Below are 15,844 nucleotides of genomic sequence, written 5' to 3' on the forward strand. Positions count from 1 at the left end.
AGCCAAATAAACAAACCCACAAAAACCTCCCTTGTGCATGACATGCTTGGAAGTCTGTCCGGTCTCATAAGTTATGTATTTTCCCCACTTTAAATCTCCCTGGCTGGGTTATTGCATAGCAAAGGCAGCACTCTGAAATAATCAAGCATCGCCAATGGCCTCTTTAGTGGTGGCTCTGCAGAACGCTTTCCCTAGGCTGCTTGCCTGGTCCATACCATTAAGTGTCAGGCAAGGATATTTTTTAAAAAACAAAAAAACTTTTAATTTGCCCATGCGTTCAAATATATTTTTAGCAGCTATTTAATTGGATTTTAGGAGACCTTACAGCTGTAAAATTGTATTGTCGTCTGTTTCTTTCGTTAGCCACTTCAAAAATATTTGCATTTAAGAGCTGGTTGGAATTCCACCCCCACTCTCTTTAATTGACCTGTTTCACGGCCAGAGTGTTTTCAGTCTCGTTTCCCTGCAGGCCCACACCGCCATCTTTGGACCTGTAGGGAACTGGAGGTAGTGAACGTCCCTCGCTCACTGTCTAACCAGGGCTTTTCGCTGGCTTCCTTTCAAATGCCTGCTTCGTTTGCAGGTTGCTCATCAACTTTGTGAATGACAAGAACGCCCCCAATTGGCAAGGCTACCTGTACACAGCACTCCTCTTCGTCTCCACCGGCCTGCAGACTCTGGTCCTCCACCAGTACTTCCACATCTGCTTCGTGACGGGGATGAGGCTTAAAACAGCTGTGATCGGTGCAGTCTATCGGAAGGTAGAGACCTGCAGATGTATACCCTAACCCCACCTGACATCACTTTATCCACAGGGATTGGCACTCGCAGTGAACTAGACTAAATGTCTCTCTCAATAAGCTTTCATCCTAAACCCCCACGGTTGGCTTTAACTTTAGGCTGGGGTAGCATTGCTGCATTTGTCCCCAGCTGCATAGGGAGCTGTGATGATCCTCGCCCACATCTCGAGACGCTGCCCTGGCTGCAGCTGCTCACAAATGACTTCCAGCCTAGAAGCGTAGCTTAGCAACACTGCCCCTTATCCTTTGGGGAATGGCTTGCTCCAGATGGCAAATGCAGCCGATGTGCTTTAATTACTCAACTGGAAGAAGGGCTGTGGCTTCTTCCCTACCAGTTAGGGCTGAGAACGTTCCCTGTCTGGATCCCTGGAGAGCGGCTGCCAGTCATTAGTGCGGACAATACTGAGCTCAATGGATAGCTAGTCCGGCTACATATTAAGCCAGCTTCCTAGGCTCCCAGTGGCATTTTCATTCCTTTCTTCTTGGTGATGTTTGTTTTGAATGGGATCCAAATTCACCTTAGAGACACTGCCTGCTTCTATCAGAAACGATGACAGGACAGTCTTACACCAGTTCACGCCAGCTGTTCATTTCACCCAGTATCGCCTGTCCTGATTAGTAGTAGCTCCTCAGGGTCCATGGCTAAAAGAGATCTTTCCAGTCACCTTCTCCCTGATTAGTCGAAGATGCCAGAGGTTGGTAGTGGGAGCTCCTCCTTTCAAAAGAATGTTCTCTACCACCAAACACCGTCTGCATACCATCTAGCAAGTTCATAAACTCAACTTGTTTGATGATATATGCTTATTTAGTTAACCTCTCACTATTTAATTGATGTTTCTGGCTTATAGGTATGACCTATCCAAAACCTTTGGAGGTTATTTTTTTTAAGAGGGAAAGAAAAATTCTTTTGATTTCTAAAGCTCTAGGCATGACAGTTTTTCCATTTGAGAGCATTCTGTCCCAAACTTTAAGCCCATGCTTGGCTTCCCTTTAGTTCATGTGTTTATATATGTGTGTGTGTGTGTGTGTGTGTGTGTGTGTGTGTGTGTGTGTTTATCCAGCACCTTTGCTGCCAAACCTCTGCATCTAGGGAAGTAGGATTTTGCCAATCAAAGTTCTTTATGCCCCAGCAAACCTTCCAGCCTCTGGACTTTTCATTTTGTCTTCCTCTCCTCTACCCTGCCAAGGCCTTGGTCATCACAAATTCAGCAAGGAAGACATCTACGGTTGGAGAAATTGTCAACCTGATGTCAGTGGATGCCCAGAGGTTCATGGACTTGGCTACCTACATCAACATGGTCTGGTCTGCACCTTTGCAAGTCATACTGGCTCTCTGTTTGCTGTGGCAGGTAAAAGTACTGTGCGTCCATTGTTTCCTTTACTGCAGCTAAACAATGGTGCTTATTTTACTCAAGGGAAAGCCAGAATCCTGTCATCAAAGGATTAGGGCTTCAGAATCCAGGATGGGATAACAGGGAAGGGAAAGAAGTGCAGGCAGCTCTCTGTCTTGGACTGGTAAGATGCAGAGGAATGGTGGACGGAACCAGCTGGGGAACCATCAAGGGAAGAAGGCTCAGAGCCCAGGGAGTGGCGGTGGGACAATGATGAGTAGTCACAGGGAGAAGGCTGGGGGGAGGAGGTGTCAGAAGCTGAAGGGTTTTGTGAGCAGGGAGAATCTGTGGCAGAGAGAAGTCCAGAATCAGAGGCAGAAACTGAAGCAGGAGAGGAGGGAGGCAAGAAGCAGAGACGAGTCAGGCTTGACGCAGAGCATGGATGTCTCCCCATCCTCCTGTGTTAAGCTTCCCTCCCTGCTGGTCTCCCAGAACCAGAAGAGAGCTGAAATGGGCAGAGCAGTGGCAGGCTCACGCAGGCACAGTCTCTAATTGTTTGGGGAAAGCCCTGGGGAGGCAGGGACTTTCAGTCTTCGCAACTGATTCATGGGGTCAGACCTGCTGAGGATGAGCTGTTGTGCTCATTAGGCCTGACAACCAACCATTAATAAAGAGCTAGCTCCAACTTTGAATGGTGTGATTTACTGCCAGCTCGCTCTTTGACACTCTCATGCTGTAACCCTCAACTAATGACTGGAATCTGAATATGCAAAGCTGCGAATCAGACTCCTGTCTCCTCTGACTGGCAGTGGCTCGTCAGTTTCTTCCACACTCTGTTACTTGAACCTCTTAACTAGAAATGGCAGGGGTTGAATCGGGGACTCTGCCTTCAAGGCAGGTGCTCTCCCACTCATCACTCTTCCCCAGTTTCCTCTGGCTAAAAGGCAGGAAAGTACCTGCTCATTCCTGCAACGGTTCACCTTCTAGGTTACTATTTGGACCGCGGGTTTTTTGTGCTTCCGTTATGCTTCATTCTAAACATGCTCTCTTTAGAATTTAGGTGCCTCGGTGTTGGCCGGTGTGGCTGTCATGCTGCTCCTGGTTCCAGTCAATGCTGTGATAGCAATGAAAACAAAGACCTATCAGGTAAGAGACTTGCTTTCTGCCCAAGAACGATTGATTCCGTCTCTAAGGCACGTGTTGAGACTTCCTGTCTATTGTGCCTCACGGAAGAATGTTGCAAATTACCATACCAGCCAGTAATAGCAAGATCAGTATCTTGTGGTCTGATGTGACGGTCAACCCTGCTTGTAAATCACTATGCACCTCTGGTGGGAAAGAACCTTCTCTAAGTGATCTTGCAAAAGATGGTTCTTTCTGCTTAGACCCCAGATAACTAAACACGTATGTTTAGTGTACTCAAGGGCTAATGACTCCTCTGGACTTGTTTTGCAAGGTTAGGCAAATCACATCGTTAACTAAGATGCTGTTACAAAACTAAGATGTTGCTAAAACATCTACATCTATCAGTGGTGTTTTCAGCCTTCCTGTCTTGTGAAGGAGCTACTCAAGCCAGTCTAATGCTTTCACCTGCAACCATCTCTTTGTTCCTTTCCTATTGATGGCTTGCTAGCACGTGTCAGTTGTAAGTTTTACAAAACACAGTTTCCATTTCTTAAAGCTGCCTCATTTTATAGCTCAGAGCTACAAAGAAACCCAACAACAACATTTTAAAATGACGGCTACTGTTCAAAAGTTTTATCGCAGGCTGACTTGGGGGAGAGAGAGAGCTGCCTCAACTTGCTTTTGTTTTGATTGGGTTCGTTTCAGGTTGCTCACATGAATTGCAAGGACAACCGGATTAAGCTGATGAATGAAATTCTCAATGGGATCAAAGTGCTAAAACTTTATGCCTGGGAATTAGCCTTCAAAGAGAAAGTCCTGGGGATCAGACAGGAAGAGCTGAAGGTGCTCAAAAAGTCCGCTTACCTCTCTGCAGTGGGGACGTTCACGTGGGTGTGTGCCCCGTTCCTGGTGAGTAAAGCAGTGCTTTCAAAAAGCTGCTGGTAGATGGTATTCTTACAGACTGCTGTTTTCTGTGCATAGAACTCTGCTTGTCGCTTGCCACGCATCTGGGCGCTCATTCAAAGAGGGAATGCTGCAAGAATATTAACATACATTGTGTTTTTGTCATGCTGTCGTCATTCAAGCTAGGAGATCCTTGTTGCCCAGTGTTTATTTCATTTTATGCAGCATGCAGTCCTGTGGCCTGGGGAATCCCTGCCTGCTGTGGGAAACTTCAGACACCTTTGCCCAATTGATGTCTGTAGGAACAAGAAAGGTTGCATGCTGGGGGAGAGGGCTGGGACATGGTTTGGGTCCAAAAGATCCAAAGTTCTCTTGGTCCCCCAGAACATCACCAAACCAGAGAGAGAGAGATTTAGACCAGCTTAGAAGCTGGCCCAAATCTTTCCCAGGGATTTCCCTTCCCCTTTTCTTGCTGTCAAAAAAAAGAAAAGGGGAAAGCAGAGCATACAAGGAGCACAAGTGCTGCCCTCTGACCTTACTTCCTCCCTGGTCCCTTCTTTTTGTAAATTGCTTTGAGGTTTTATTACAACCAAGCGGTATATAAGTCTTGTGAAATAAATAAGGGCCCAGCAAAGGCGTTGGATGGGTGTTCAGAACAGAACACCAGCTTTCCCAGCCCTGCCACCACCAATCTTAGGATTGCAGCCATAGTACATTTTTATGCCGTCCTTCAGCTTAAACAAATCCTAGAGCAACTGCTACTAAGAAAGAAAGAAAGAATGTAAAATAACCCAATAGCAAGAAGAAGAAGAAAGCTTTAATGCTGCAGGATCAGCAAAACGAACAAACAAACACAGTTGGAGCAATAACACCAACAGAATTTAATAAAGCTGCTCTTGTCTGAAAGGCTTGGGCAGTTTCAGAAGGTCTTGCATTGAAAAGGAAGTGTTTTAGGTTTAGTGCCAGGCAAGCCTCCCTGGGGAGGACATTCCATGTGCCACCACCAAGAAAAAAATCCCCCTCCCTGGTCATCACCCACCTAACTTCTTGACAGCATCCGTCCTTGGGCAGGTGTTGGCAAAAAGACTTTATGGTCTTTTCCAGCCTTAATCTGTTGCTTAGAGCCAATTTGAGTCTGGGTGGCGCTGTGGGTTAAACCACAGAGCCTAGGACTTGCCAATCAGAAGGTCGGTGGTTCGAATCCCCGCGATGGGGTGAGCTCCCGTTGCTCAGTCCCTGCTCCTGCCAACCTAGCAGTTCGAAAGGACATCAAAGTGCAAGTAGATAAATAGGTACCGCTCTGGCAGGAAAGGAAATGGTGTTTCCGTGTGCTGCTCTGGTTCGCCACATGACCTGGAAGCTGCACGCCAGCTCCCTCAGCCAATAAAGAGAGATGAGCACCACAACCCCAGAGTCGTCCGCGACTGGACCTAATGGTCAGGGGTCCCTTTATCTTTACTATCTTTCCAATTTTTCATGGCAGCACAGGAACCTCCTATATGAAGCCATGTTCTGTAATGCTTACTTTTCACCAGCTGGATTGGGTTCTGATTGCATGAAAATGGTTTGCTGTGCTGGGCTCAAACAAAGGGCGCCACTTGCCTGGCCTGGAGTGTGGAACATTTAGCTCTCAAAATGTTGCTGGACTACAACTCCCATCTTCCTGGGCCATTGGCCACGTTTGCTAGGGCTGATGGGAGTTGTGGTTCAGCAGTGTCTGGAGGACCAGAGTTTCCCCACTCCTGCAGTAGATGATACTGGGCAGGAGAGGCAAATAGATCAGGTCAGACTAAGGCAGCTTCCTGAAATCTTTGAAAACCAGCAGCTCTGCTTAAGCTGGACTCCAGTCATGGTTCACTGTTTGCAATGTGAAACGCCCTTCTGCACGTTCTCTACACAACACTAATATTTGCACAGTCCTGAGGACAATGAGTGACCCAGCCACGGCCATGTGCAGGAAGCCTGTTAAGTCCACCATGGGTGTTCTTAAGAACAGCAAAATAATCAAGAGCTGTTTTGAAAAGGAACCCTTTGATTTAAGTACTTTGTTGCTGAAAGGTCCTCCTAAGATGTAGACCGAAAGCATCTTCTTGAGAGTACCAAAGAGCCCATTGCAAGTGTCTCCATCCTGTAGCTTTTCGAAAGACTTTATTCCAAATATTTATACCTGCTTATCCATCTGCATTGTCTACGCCATGGAGCTGTCATGCCCCAACTGAGGGCTTACCCACACTTTCTCTTGCCTATGCAAGGGGTCTGGCCTCAGGGAGATATGGCAGAAGAAACATGTCTCCTCCCTGGGCTCAACATTTTTCTGAAGACACTGGTTCTTTGGTACCAAAGTGTCATCTCTCTCCACCTCCCCCAAAACCCCCACACATTTCTTTTTACTGAAAAAAATACAGCCTTCCCTAACATGGTGCCCTCTAAGATGCTTTGGACTACAACTCCCATAAGCCACGGGTCTGATGGGAGTTGTAGTCCAAAACATAGAGGATATCAAGTTGGACAAAGGCTGCAGTAAACAGGCAAAGTGGAATCGCTCTTTCTCCCTCCTTTTTATAAAGATGCAATTTGTGTGTGTGTGTGTGTGTGTGTGTGTGTGTGTGTGTGTGTGTGTAGATACACACACACACACACACACACACACACAAAACCAGGCACAACCAGGCACAACATGTCATTGATTTCTCTTTTTTCCAGGTTGCTCTGTCAACATTTGCTGTTTTTGTGAAAACTGCCGACCAGAATGTCCTGGATGCTCAGAAGGCCTTTGTGTCGCTGGCATTGTTTAACATCCTCCGGTTCCCCCTGAACATCCTTCCGATGGTCATCAGCAGCATCGTGCAAGTAAGGGTTTCTTTGCAGGCAGTTGCCTTGGGCCGGGAGCGGGCAGGGGGCAGGGGACTGCAGCCAACTGTACACAGTTAAGAGTCTCATGCATATTCTTTTGCTCCTGTCCTTGCTCACTGCTGGAATGTGGCCCAAGGTAGACTGGCTACAAGGAAACACAACTCCTGGGCTGGAAAACAAGCGAAAGCACTCAGGGTGCAGAACAAGCCAGCGAGTGTTGTAGCCTTGTGGGAATTCCTAAAGGCCAAATAAGAAGGCTGGAGGGGCCTCCTGTGGTTTCCACATTGGCCCACCAGTTGCTTCTGGGCAGCCCTTAATTGGGGCACGAAGGCAACAGCTCCCTCCCATGGTTGACCCAGAGCAGCTGGGATTCGGTGGCCTCCTTCCTGGAGGTAGCACTTGGTTATCATTGTCATTAGTGTTTGATAGATCACACCATAGATTTGAATTGTACTGCTTGGCATCTGTCTGTCTCAGGAGACAATGGAGGAGTGCACCTTTGGGGGTGAAGTCAAACTGTTGGAGAGTCGCAGCACCTGCTGTGGCTGTAGAGACTGATACAGGAGGGCTATATTTTGTTGCAGCTGGGGCACATGAAGGCGTCTGGTGGTTGTGCTGCTGCAGATGCACCATGGCGTTTCTTCTCTCTATGCTCCGCCCAGCGGTCATTCCTCCTCTGGTTGCTGCTGTGGATGCATGACCTGTCTGTCTCCAAGCACTGCAGTCATCTGCAAGGGATTCCCCACAGGGCAGGGTTGATGTTGCCAGCCTTCATGTCCTGTTTGCTTTGGTGGGCCTGGTGCCTAGTGTATTGTACTATTGCTTTAGCATTAATGTATTGAGAGGCGGGGGTTGTACAATGCCTGGAGAATTTATTTTATAAGGCATCACGTAAGTGCCAATGAGAAACTTAATAATCTCATTGCCTCGTGCCGAAATGACGAATGAGATTGTGGCCAGGTGGGTCCTTGTGGGAAGAGCAGTTCCACAAAAGGAGGGGGGAAATTCCTACGGAATACACCTAATCCGCTTCTTAAAGCCACCTAAACTAGTGGCAGCAAGCACATCCTGTGCCATGAGATTCCATGTGTTTGTTTTGCATCGTCTGGCCAAAATTTTGTGAGAGCAAAATTGGCGGACGCCCGAAAACACAACCTCTCGGCTTTGTTGCCTAGGCCAGTGTGTCTCTGAAGCGTCTCCGAGTCTTCCTGTCTCATGAGGAGTTGGATCCAGACAGCATCGTCAGAGGTTCCATCAAAGACTGTAAGTTCAAGGTTTATTAGGTGGATGGGGTGGAGTTTCCCAGTTCATTTGCCTCTGCCACTTCCCACCACCAGATTATCCAGTCAGCATTGCTCAGGCTTCAAGGTCAAGGTGGCTTCTTCTAACTCCCAAGAGACAGCGGTCTACTCACAGAATAAAAAACCAGTAGTGATCTACCCCCGTTTTTCAGGTCAAAGTTGTTGAGCCCCATTTAAGAAGAATAGTGTTTAGCCTCTCTTGCCCGGCTCAGCTCTCTGATGCTGAATGGAGCTTGTGGCAATGTCTAGTTTGCATCCAGGTACAGATGGACCACAAAGTTCTCCAAGTCTTCCTTTCCCTGCCCTATTCAGAGTAGTACTTATAAGCCTTGGACCTGGGAGGTGAAGGTGCATATTCCCCAACACAGCCAAGAAGCTCACTGGAAGACTCCTAGGAACACAGGAACCTGCCTTACATGGAGTCAGACTCAGTATTGTCCACCTGACAGGTTGGAGCTCTCTGGAGCTTCAGGCAGGAGTCTCTCCAAGCCCTCCATGGAGATTCCAGGGATTAAATCTCCCTTAGTTGTTTTTGTATGCATGTAACCTATTTTCGGTTGTGTTCGTGTTTTGACCTGCATGAAAACAACCTCTTTCATTATTTGCTAGCTGATGGAAACAGCATTATTGTGAAGAGTGCCACCTTCAGCTGGTCAAGAAGTGATCCTCCATCTTTGAACAAGTAAGAGTTGCGGCTTTCTTCCTTCTCCTCTCCCATGAAATAGTTTTAATCGCACTAATGCCAGGACAGGGAGCCTGTGACTCTCCAGCTTCCATTGGACTACAACTCCCATCATTTCCTGGCCACTGTGCGTGCTGACTAGGGCTGATGGGATGACAGGTCTGCAGTGGCACCCTCCCATTGGCCACTCCCAGATACAGACTTTTTTCAGGGAGTGTCTTCCCTTTCAATTGCATTTCCAATGCCCTTTGCTCTATCCAGATTTATTCTCTATCACTGCCTCTCCGTGTTGCATCTCAGTCCAGCAAAGCTGAAGTTGTGTTCTCTTCCCACCCTCCCCTGCCCCTCGTTCCAGCATCAGTCTTGCGATCCCAGAACACCGCTTGGTCGCCGTCGTCGGTCAGGTCGGTTGCGGCAAATCCTCGCTGTTGTCTGCTCTGCTGGGGGAAATGGAAAAGAGAGAAGGGCTCATCTCTCTCAAGGTACGACAGCTCCCCTGCAAAACATACTAGATGTAAAATTATAAGAAGAGAATATGCCGGCCCTCAATGAAATGCGTAAAGGACATGTGCAGGCTGTTTGGTGGTACGGCCAAGAAATAGACTCTCTTTTTTTAAAGTTCAGCAGCACATATCTTTGAGACAGCTGGCGGCTGAGTACTGCTGCTTGCTCAGGGGTCACCCTGGCTGGAATTAGGAAGGAATTTTCTCTTGGTTGACTAGTGACCCCACAGGTTTCCTGCTTCCCCTGTGAGCATGTGATACTGCCTGAGCTCTCTGGATGGTCATACTAATCTGTTCTGTACACAATATCACTGCATCCAGGGTGGGGCACCTTACTGGCTCCTGTCCGCTCCTTTCTGCGTGGGGTTGTCTGTTAGGGGCTTGATGTGTCAGGTGAATGTTGTGTTGTCCCAAAGAAGATTAGGGTAGTTTGGGATGAGCCGGCCATCTAACTGAATGAGCTAGCATTGTGAGATGTCAGAATTGACTTGGGAGAGTGATGGGGAACAGAGAACATCATGGAAAGACAGTTCTAGGGATTGATGCATCCTACAGGGTTGTTGTTTTTTAACACCTCTCAACATGGACCAGAATCTTGCACCACTCAACCTCTCTTCTCTGCAGGGCTCCATCGCCTACGTCCCTCAGCAAGCTTGGATCCAAAACGCAACTCTGAAGGAAAACATTATATTTGGAAGAGAAGTGAAGGAGAACTATTACAAGCGTGTGATTGAGGCGTGTGCCCTTTTGCCGGATCTGGAGATTTTCCCATCAGGAGACCAGACCGAAATTGGAGAAAAGGTATTTAACGTGTTATAGTGGTCACTGGCTCCAAAATTTGTTTTCTCACATTTGCTCCTGGGGTGTGAGAACAGATCCTGAATATGTGTAGCACCTCAAGTATAACTCCCAGAGCTCACCTGTCCCGTTTTCTGCTCAAGCAAAGATGGATCTTTGTGCCTGCCTCTTAGGTGAGTGCTGCATGGACTGAGACTCGTCTGTGCACGTGCATCTTTATTCCATTTCTTCCCTTCCCCCGTGAAACTGCTGCTTTTTAAAAGAGCCCTTGTGGAAATGGAAACCAGGCCTTTCACAAAGCAGAAGCCCTTTCCGGTGGACAGTTGCAGGGTCTAATTTCCACCCCCCTTCTCTTCCCCAGGGTGTAAACCTGTCTGGTGGCCAGAAGCAAAGGGTCAGCCTGGCCCGAGCCGTCTACTGTAACGCTGATGTCTACTTGCTGGACGACCCCTTGTCAGCTGTCGATGCTCATGTTGGGAAGCACATCTTTGAGAAAGTCATTGGACCAAAGGGAATCCTCAAAAACAAAGTATGCTTAGAATGCAGGTAGCTTCGTTCTGTTCAGGTGGGGGGGGGGAGATGCTTTGCAAAGTTCAGGAAAGCTGTTTGGAAATGTTTCCATGCCAGTCATAGAATTGTAGAGTTGGAAGGGACCTCAAGGATCTTCTAGTCCAACCTCCTGCAATGAAGGAATCTTCTGCCCAACTTGGGGCTCAAACCCACAGCCCTGAGATTAAGTGTCTCATGCTCTCTACTGACTGAGCCACTCTGAACATATAGTTAGACCAGGCTCTCCCAAGCTGTTTTTGGACTACAATTCCCACCATCCCTGTCCACTGGTTCTTCTAGCTAGGGATGATGGGAGTTGTAGTCCAACAAGAGCTGGAGACACAAGTTTGGGAAACCTTGAGTTAGACAATCTAAGCCATAAACGGAAGAACTGCCAGAGTGTAGCATGTTCAACAAATGTGCAAGTCTCCAGGTCCCCACCCTGGCTCTCTTAACTGTTTTTTCTTTTCTTTGGGCACCTAGACTCGAGTGTTGGTAACCCATGGCGTTGGTTATCTGCCCTTTATGGATACAATCGTAGTAATGACGGAAGGAAAAATCTCCGAGATGGGATCCTACCAAGAGCTGCTAAAGCAAGACAGGGCCTTTGCAGAGTTCCTGCGCACGTACGCCAGTGCGGAACAGAATGTGGACAAGGAAGGTAAGGGTCTCTCTCTCCGTATGTCTGCTTAAAGCTAAATGGGCTGCATGGGGAGACCGTGGGAACTTACCCAGCATGCCTTGCTCCCTAGATGATGCTGATCAAAGAATGGTAGAATTGCAGGGTTGGGAGTGACCCTGGGGGCTTGCGATGCATGATGGGAATGATGATACGAAAAACAGCAACAGAGGAGGAGGAGGAGGCTGTTGTTGTTGACATGTTACTTGCTTGCTACCCTAAGGTAAAACACATTTAAAGGCTCAATGGCAAATCTGCTCATAGGTTGGTGAAAACGTTAATCTTGGAGCAGATTAACTTTCAGACTGACGTGACCGCCTGGAGTAATTTGCCCTGGTTGGGAAGAGGACTTGTTCAGTTTCATAACTTCCTCCCATGTAATCGGCCCCCAACTCCTGTGTATCGCAGCATTGTTTCTGCCTCAGCTTTGCCCGAAATAGGGTTTGTCGTGGCCGTCCTTCTGAGCGTTAAGCTCTGTGGGATGGTTTTGGGTCACAGGGTAAACCTCGTAACGTTCTAGATAAGTTTAGAACCCGTTGCTATCTCCAGGCCTTCAGCTGTTTCTTAATAAAACAACCAGGATTCGCTTTTTTCTTCCATTTGGGGAGGGGGGCATAGCTCAGTGGTAGGGCATCTGCTTTGCATGTGCAGCTTTTCTCAACGTTGGGTCCCCAGCTGTCATTGGGATTACAACTCCCATCATCCCTGACCACTGGCCCTGCTAGCTAGGGATGATGGGAGTTGCAGTCCAACAACCCAATGTTGAGAAACACTGATGTAGAAGGTTCCAGGTTCAATCCCAGCAACCCCAGGTTGGGCAGAGAGAGAGAGAGAGATCTCTATCTGAAATCCTGGAGAGCCACTACCGCTCAGTGTTGGAAATGCTAATCTAGATCAAGGGTGGGGAACCTCAAATCGGGGGACTGAATGCAGCCTCCAGGCTTCTCTGTCCGGCCCTCAAAACTCTCCTCAGGTCACACCTCTTCCTGGCACCGCTCCATGCCAAATGTCTTTGCCCGGCTGGAATGTGTCCTTGAACTGTAGCAATGCCTCTTCCTTCTCCAGATGGAGAAGAGAGGTCTATGTGTGGGAGCATATGTAGAAGCTAGTTTACAACTTGATGACCAGATTACGTTTGTAGGTTTGCAAGAAGTTTTGTGAGGTAAATTATTTGAATTATTGCAAAAATGGTTAAAGAGGTGGATTGTGAGTTAAGATAATTAAAGACAATAGGAATTTAAGAAATGCAGAAGAAATGATAAAAATGGTGGATCATCAGAGGTGCTGATGGAAGTCCAAAAAGAATGTATAAGATGTGAAGTTCTGTGGAATGTATAATAATTAGTATGTTGAAATTAATAAAAATTATATATATAAAGAAGCTAGTTTACAACTGCAAAATCTGCATGAATTGCTCTGCCCCCTATTGCCCCTGGCCCAGCCCTCCGCTGGCATGTGGTCCTCGGATGATTGCCCAGTGGTTGATGTGGCCCTCAGGCAGAAAATGGTTCCCCACCGCTGAGCTAGGTGGGTGGACCAGTGGCCCGGCTCAGTGTGCTGCGCTGTGTTTCTGCAGTGATTTTGGTGCGGTATTCTTTTGAACAGCAAAGCTTAGCCCTCGTTCATTTCAGCGGTGCTTGTGCAGCAGAGCTACCTGGTGCCTTGGTACACTTCCATAAGAAGTACTTGCCATCCAAAATCTATAATTTGCTTTCCCAATCTCTCTCTCTCTCTCTCTCTCTCTCTCTCTCTCTCTCTCTCTCTCTCTTTCTTCTTTCTGCTCACTGTTGTAAAACCACACAGCCTCAGGGAGAGGAGAAGGTTTGTCTCTCTTTACCATAACAGAACAGTTTTCTCTTGAATTCACTTTGTGTTCATTTTTCTTTTTGCTAATTTCTCCTTCTGACATGAATCTGCAGGTACCAGGTCAGATGAGGACGAAGGTTTGTGGTACTGGAAAGGTTTCTGTGCATGTTGTTAGAAGCTGTAGTTCTAAAAAACCCCGCTTCGTCTGAGATGAAAGCAAGCATGGTTTGGCAAATCCAATATGTATGAATGATGAAGTGGTTCTTTTTTGGAACTGGCTATTCTTCCTTTGCCAACTCCTATTACCTAATTCTGTATTGTTGTTGTTGTCAAGTTTCAACCACTTAGGGTCACTTAAGAATTTGGGCGCGCCCTCTGAGACTTCTGACTTCTTTGCGTTTGGAGATCGGCACTCCCAGGTCATATCACAGTTTGCTTTTGCAAAGTCCTCTCAGCCCGACCACGGCTTGCCACGTGACATGGGGATGTTGCTGTTTGAGAAACTCAATCCCAAGTCTCCTTGGGAACATGGAGCAACGATGTGTGCTCCTTTGGATCCCAGCCATTTTCTCTCAGCTGTGAATTCTGCAAGGGACTCGAATGCTATTAACAGAAACCTTGCACGCTTGGAAGAATGGCTCCCCTGCTTGCTTGCTTAGTAGAAGTAGGCCGTGAGTTTGCTTCTTGCTGGTCTGATATCTACTGAACTGGCCGTTTGTGAAGCTAATTTTTTTATTTTTTTAAAAAAATGGCAAAAAAGATGCATGAAAAGTGACAGGATGACCTCAGCAGTTTTAAGCTGTTTCCTATCCCCACAGGGTTTGGGACTGTGTTGGTGAGGTTTATAAGAGAGAAATTTCTGCACTCTGAACCTCCGTCCCCCCCCCCCCAAAAAAAAATCCCACATGGGAGATTCCTGGCAGTGTGAATAGTTCAAATCTGACTTAAGTGGGCTCTGTAATTAGACCTCGGACTCTTGTCTTAATCACGAAAGGTTCAGTTTTAGATCTCACATTCATGGAACAGTTAGAGGCTTCGTCTTGTGAGTCAGTGTCTAACCACTCAGATGAAATGTAGTCAGTTGACAAGTTTAAGTTTTATAGAATATTTATAGAGGCTTGCTTTTTAAGACTTCCTTCCTTCACGTTCAACTCTGGAAGGCTCTTGTTTGCAGTGCGACTGGATCTGACTTAGGCAACGTTCATCCTCCTTTCCTGAAATTCTGTTTAATTTTTCCACTACCTCCATTGCCATCTTGATTCTTGAGGCGTTAGAGAGACCTGGAGTTTGAGATGAAACCAGTGTCTGTTTTGTAGGATCCGAGTTTTTATAGAGGTGGGGGAAATGGTCGTTAGGAATTCCTAAGCAGATCCCCTACTTTTTGTGTTTGTTTGCTTGTTGAGAAAACTACCCCAGATTCTGTCACTTGCATTCCTTCGCAGGGATGGTACTCAGCTGTACAGAAGTCTAAATGGGTGTTCATTGATTAGGCTGAGATTGGCATCTATTTTGGGTAACCCGTGGCCCTTCAAATGGTGTTTGGGCTCAAACTCCCATCAGCCCCATACAGTGTGGCGAATAATGGCCAGGTAAGATGGGAGTGCCTGGAGGACAGCCATTATCTTCTGCAGGTGCAGTCTTAAATAACAGGCATTTATATGTGTAGAGGTTGTTGTGCAAGTGTCTGCTGGGTTGGGGCATGATACCACCATTTATACCCTCATGGACTCTACAGCACAGTTATTTGTACGTATGTAAAGGTTCTAGGGGTCTTAAAGGACCACAAGGTTAACACAAATCACCTGTGTGATGCAGCAGCAAAAAATAGTGGTTCGATTCTGGGCTGCATCAACAGAAGTCCAGCGTCCAGATCAAGGAAAGTCATAGTACTGTTCTATTCTGCGTTGATCAGACCCCACCTGGAGCACTGTCTCCAGTCTGGGCGCCACAGTTTTATGAAGGATGTTGACATGCTGGAACGTATGCAGAGGAGGGTAAACAAGATGATCAAGGGTTTAGAAACCAAGCCTTGTGAGAAACAGTTGAGGGCATTGGGTATGTTTAGCCTGGAGGAGAAGAGACTGGAAGGAGATATGAGCGCCATCTTCAGATATCTAAAGGGTTGTTGCATGGAAGATGGAGCAAGCTTGTTTTCTGCTGCTCTGGGGAGTAGGACTTGATACAGTGGATTCAAGTTACAAGAAAGGAGATTCCAACTAAACGCTTTCTGACAGTAAGAGCTGTTTGACAGTGGAATGGACTCCCTCGGGAGGCTGTGGACTCTCCTTCTTTGGAGGTTTTTAAGCAGAGGTTTGATGGTCATCTGTGTTACTTTAGCTGAGATTCCTGTATTGCAGCGGGTTAAAGCAGTGGGGTGCCTTCCAACTTCCATGAGTTGCATGAAACACCTCCGTAAACAGTATTTTTCAGCAAGAACACCAAGATGTGAGTTGTAAGCTGGAGTCATGCCACCAAAATGCACATTTGCCATGAACCACTCAGGCGGTGGTTCTG

General features: G+C 47.1%; 1 protein-coding gene across 5 annotated transcripts in view; it reads left to right on the forward strand.

The window, feature by feature from the left end:
* Positions 1-15,844, forward strand: part of LOC310692819 (multidrug resistance-associated protein 1-like) — a 73,271-nt gene that overhangs the window by 34,253 nt on the left and 23,174 nt on the right. For 2 of the 5 annotated variants that reach the window (XM_083474129.1, XM_083474132.1), the window contains exons 9-21: positions 584-761; positions 1,988-2,149; positions 3,185-3,277; positions 3,962-4,165; positions 6,863-7,009; positions 8,188-8,275; positions 8,923-8,995; positions 9,351-9,477; positions 10,123-10,299; positions 10,658-10,825; positions 11,329-11,506; positions 13,328-13,345; positions 13,444-13,467. In XM_083474129.1, the coding sequence (XP_083330255.1) occupies positions 584-761; positions 1,988-2,149; positions 3,185-3,277; positions 3,962-4,165; positions 6,863-7,009; positions 8,188-8,275; positions 8,923-8,995; positions 9,351-9,477; positions 10,123-10,299; positions 10,658-10,825; positions 11,329-11,506; positions 13,328-13,345; positions 13,444-13,467 (1,637 nt within the window). The remainder of the gene's footprint in view (positions 1-583; positions 762-1,987; positions 2,150-3,184; positions 3,278-3,961; positions 4,166-6,862; positions 7,010-8,187; positions 8,276-8,922; positions 8,996-9,350; positions 9,478-10,122; positions 10,300-10,657; positions 10,826-11,328; positions 11,507-13,327; positions 13,346-13,443; positions 13,468-15,844) is intronic. The other 3 variants (XM_083474131.1, XM_083474133.1, XM_083474130.1) reach the window with 2 other exon arrangements.

Source organism: Podarcis liolepis, assembly GCF_965112155.1.
Source record: "Podarcis liolepis genome assembly, chromosome: 14".
Taxonomy (NCBI): Eukaryota; Metazoa; Chordata; class Lepidosauria; order Squamata; family Lacertidae; genus Podarcis; species Podarcis liolepis.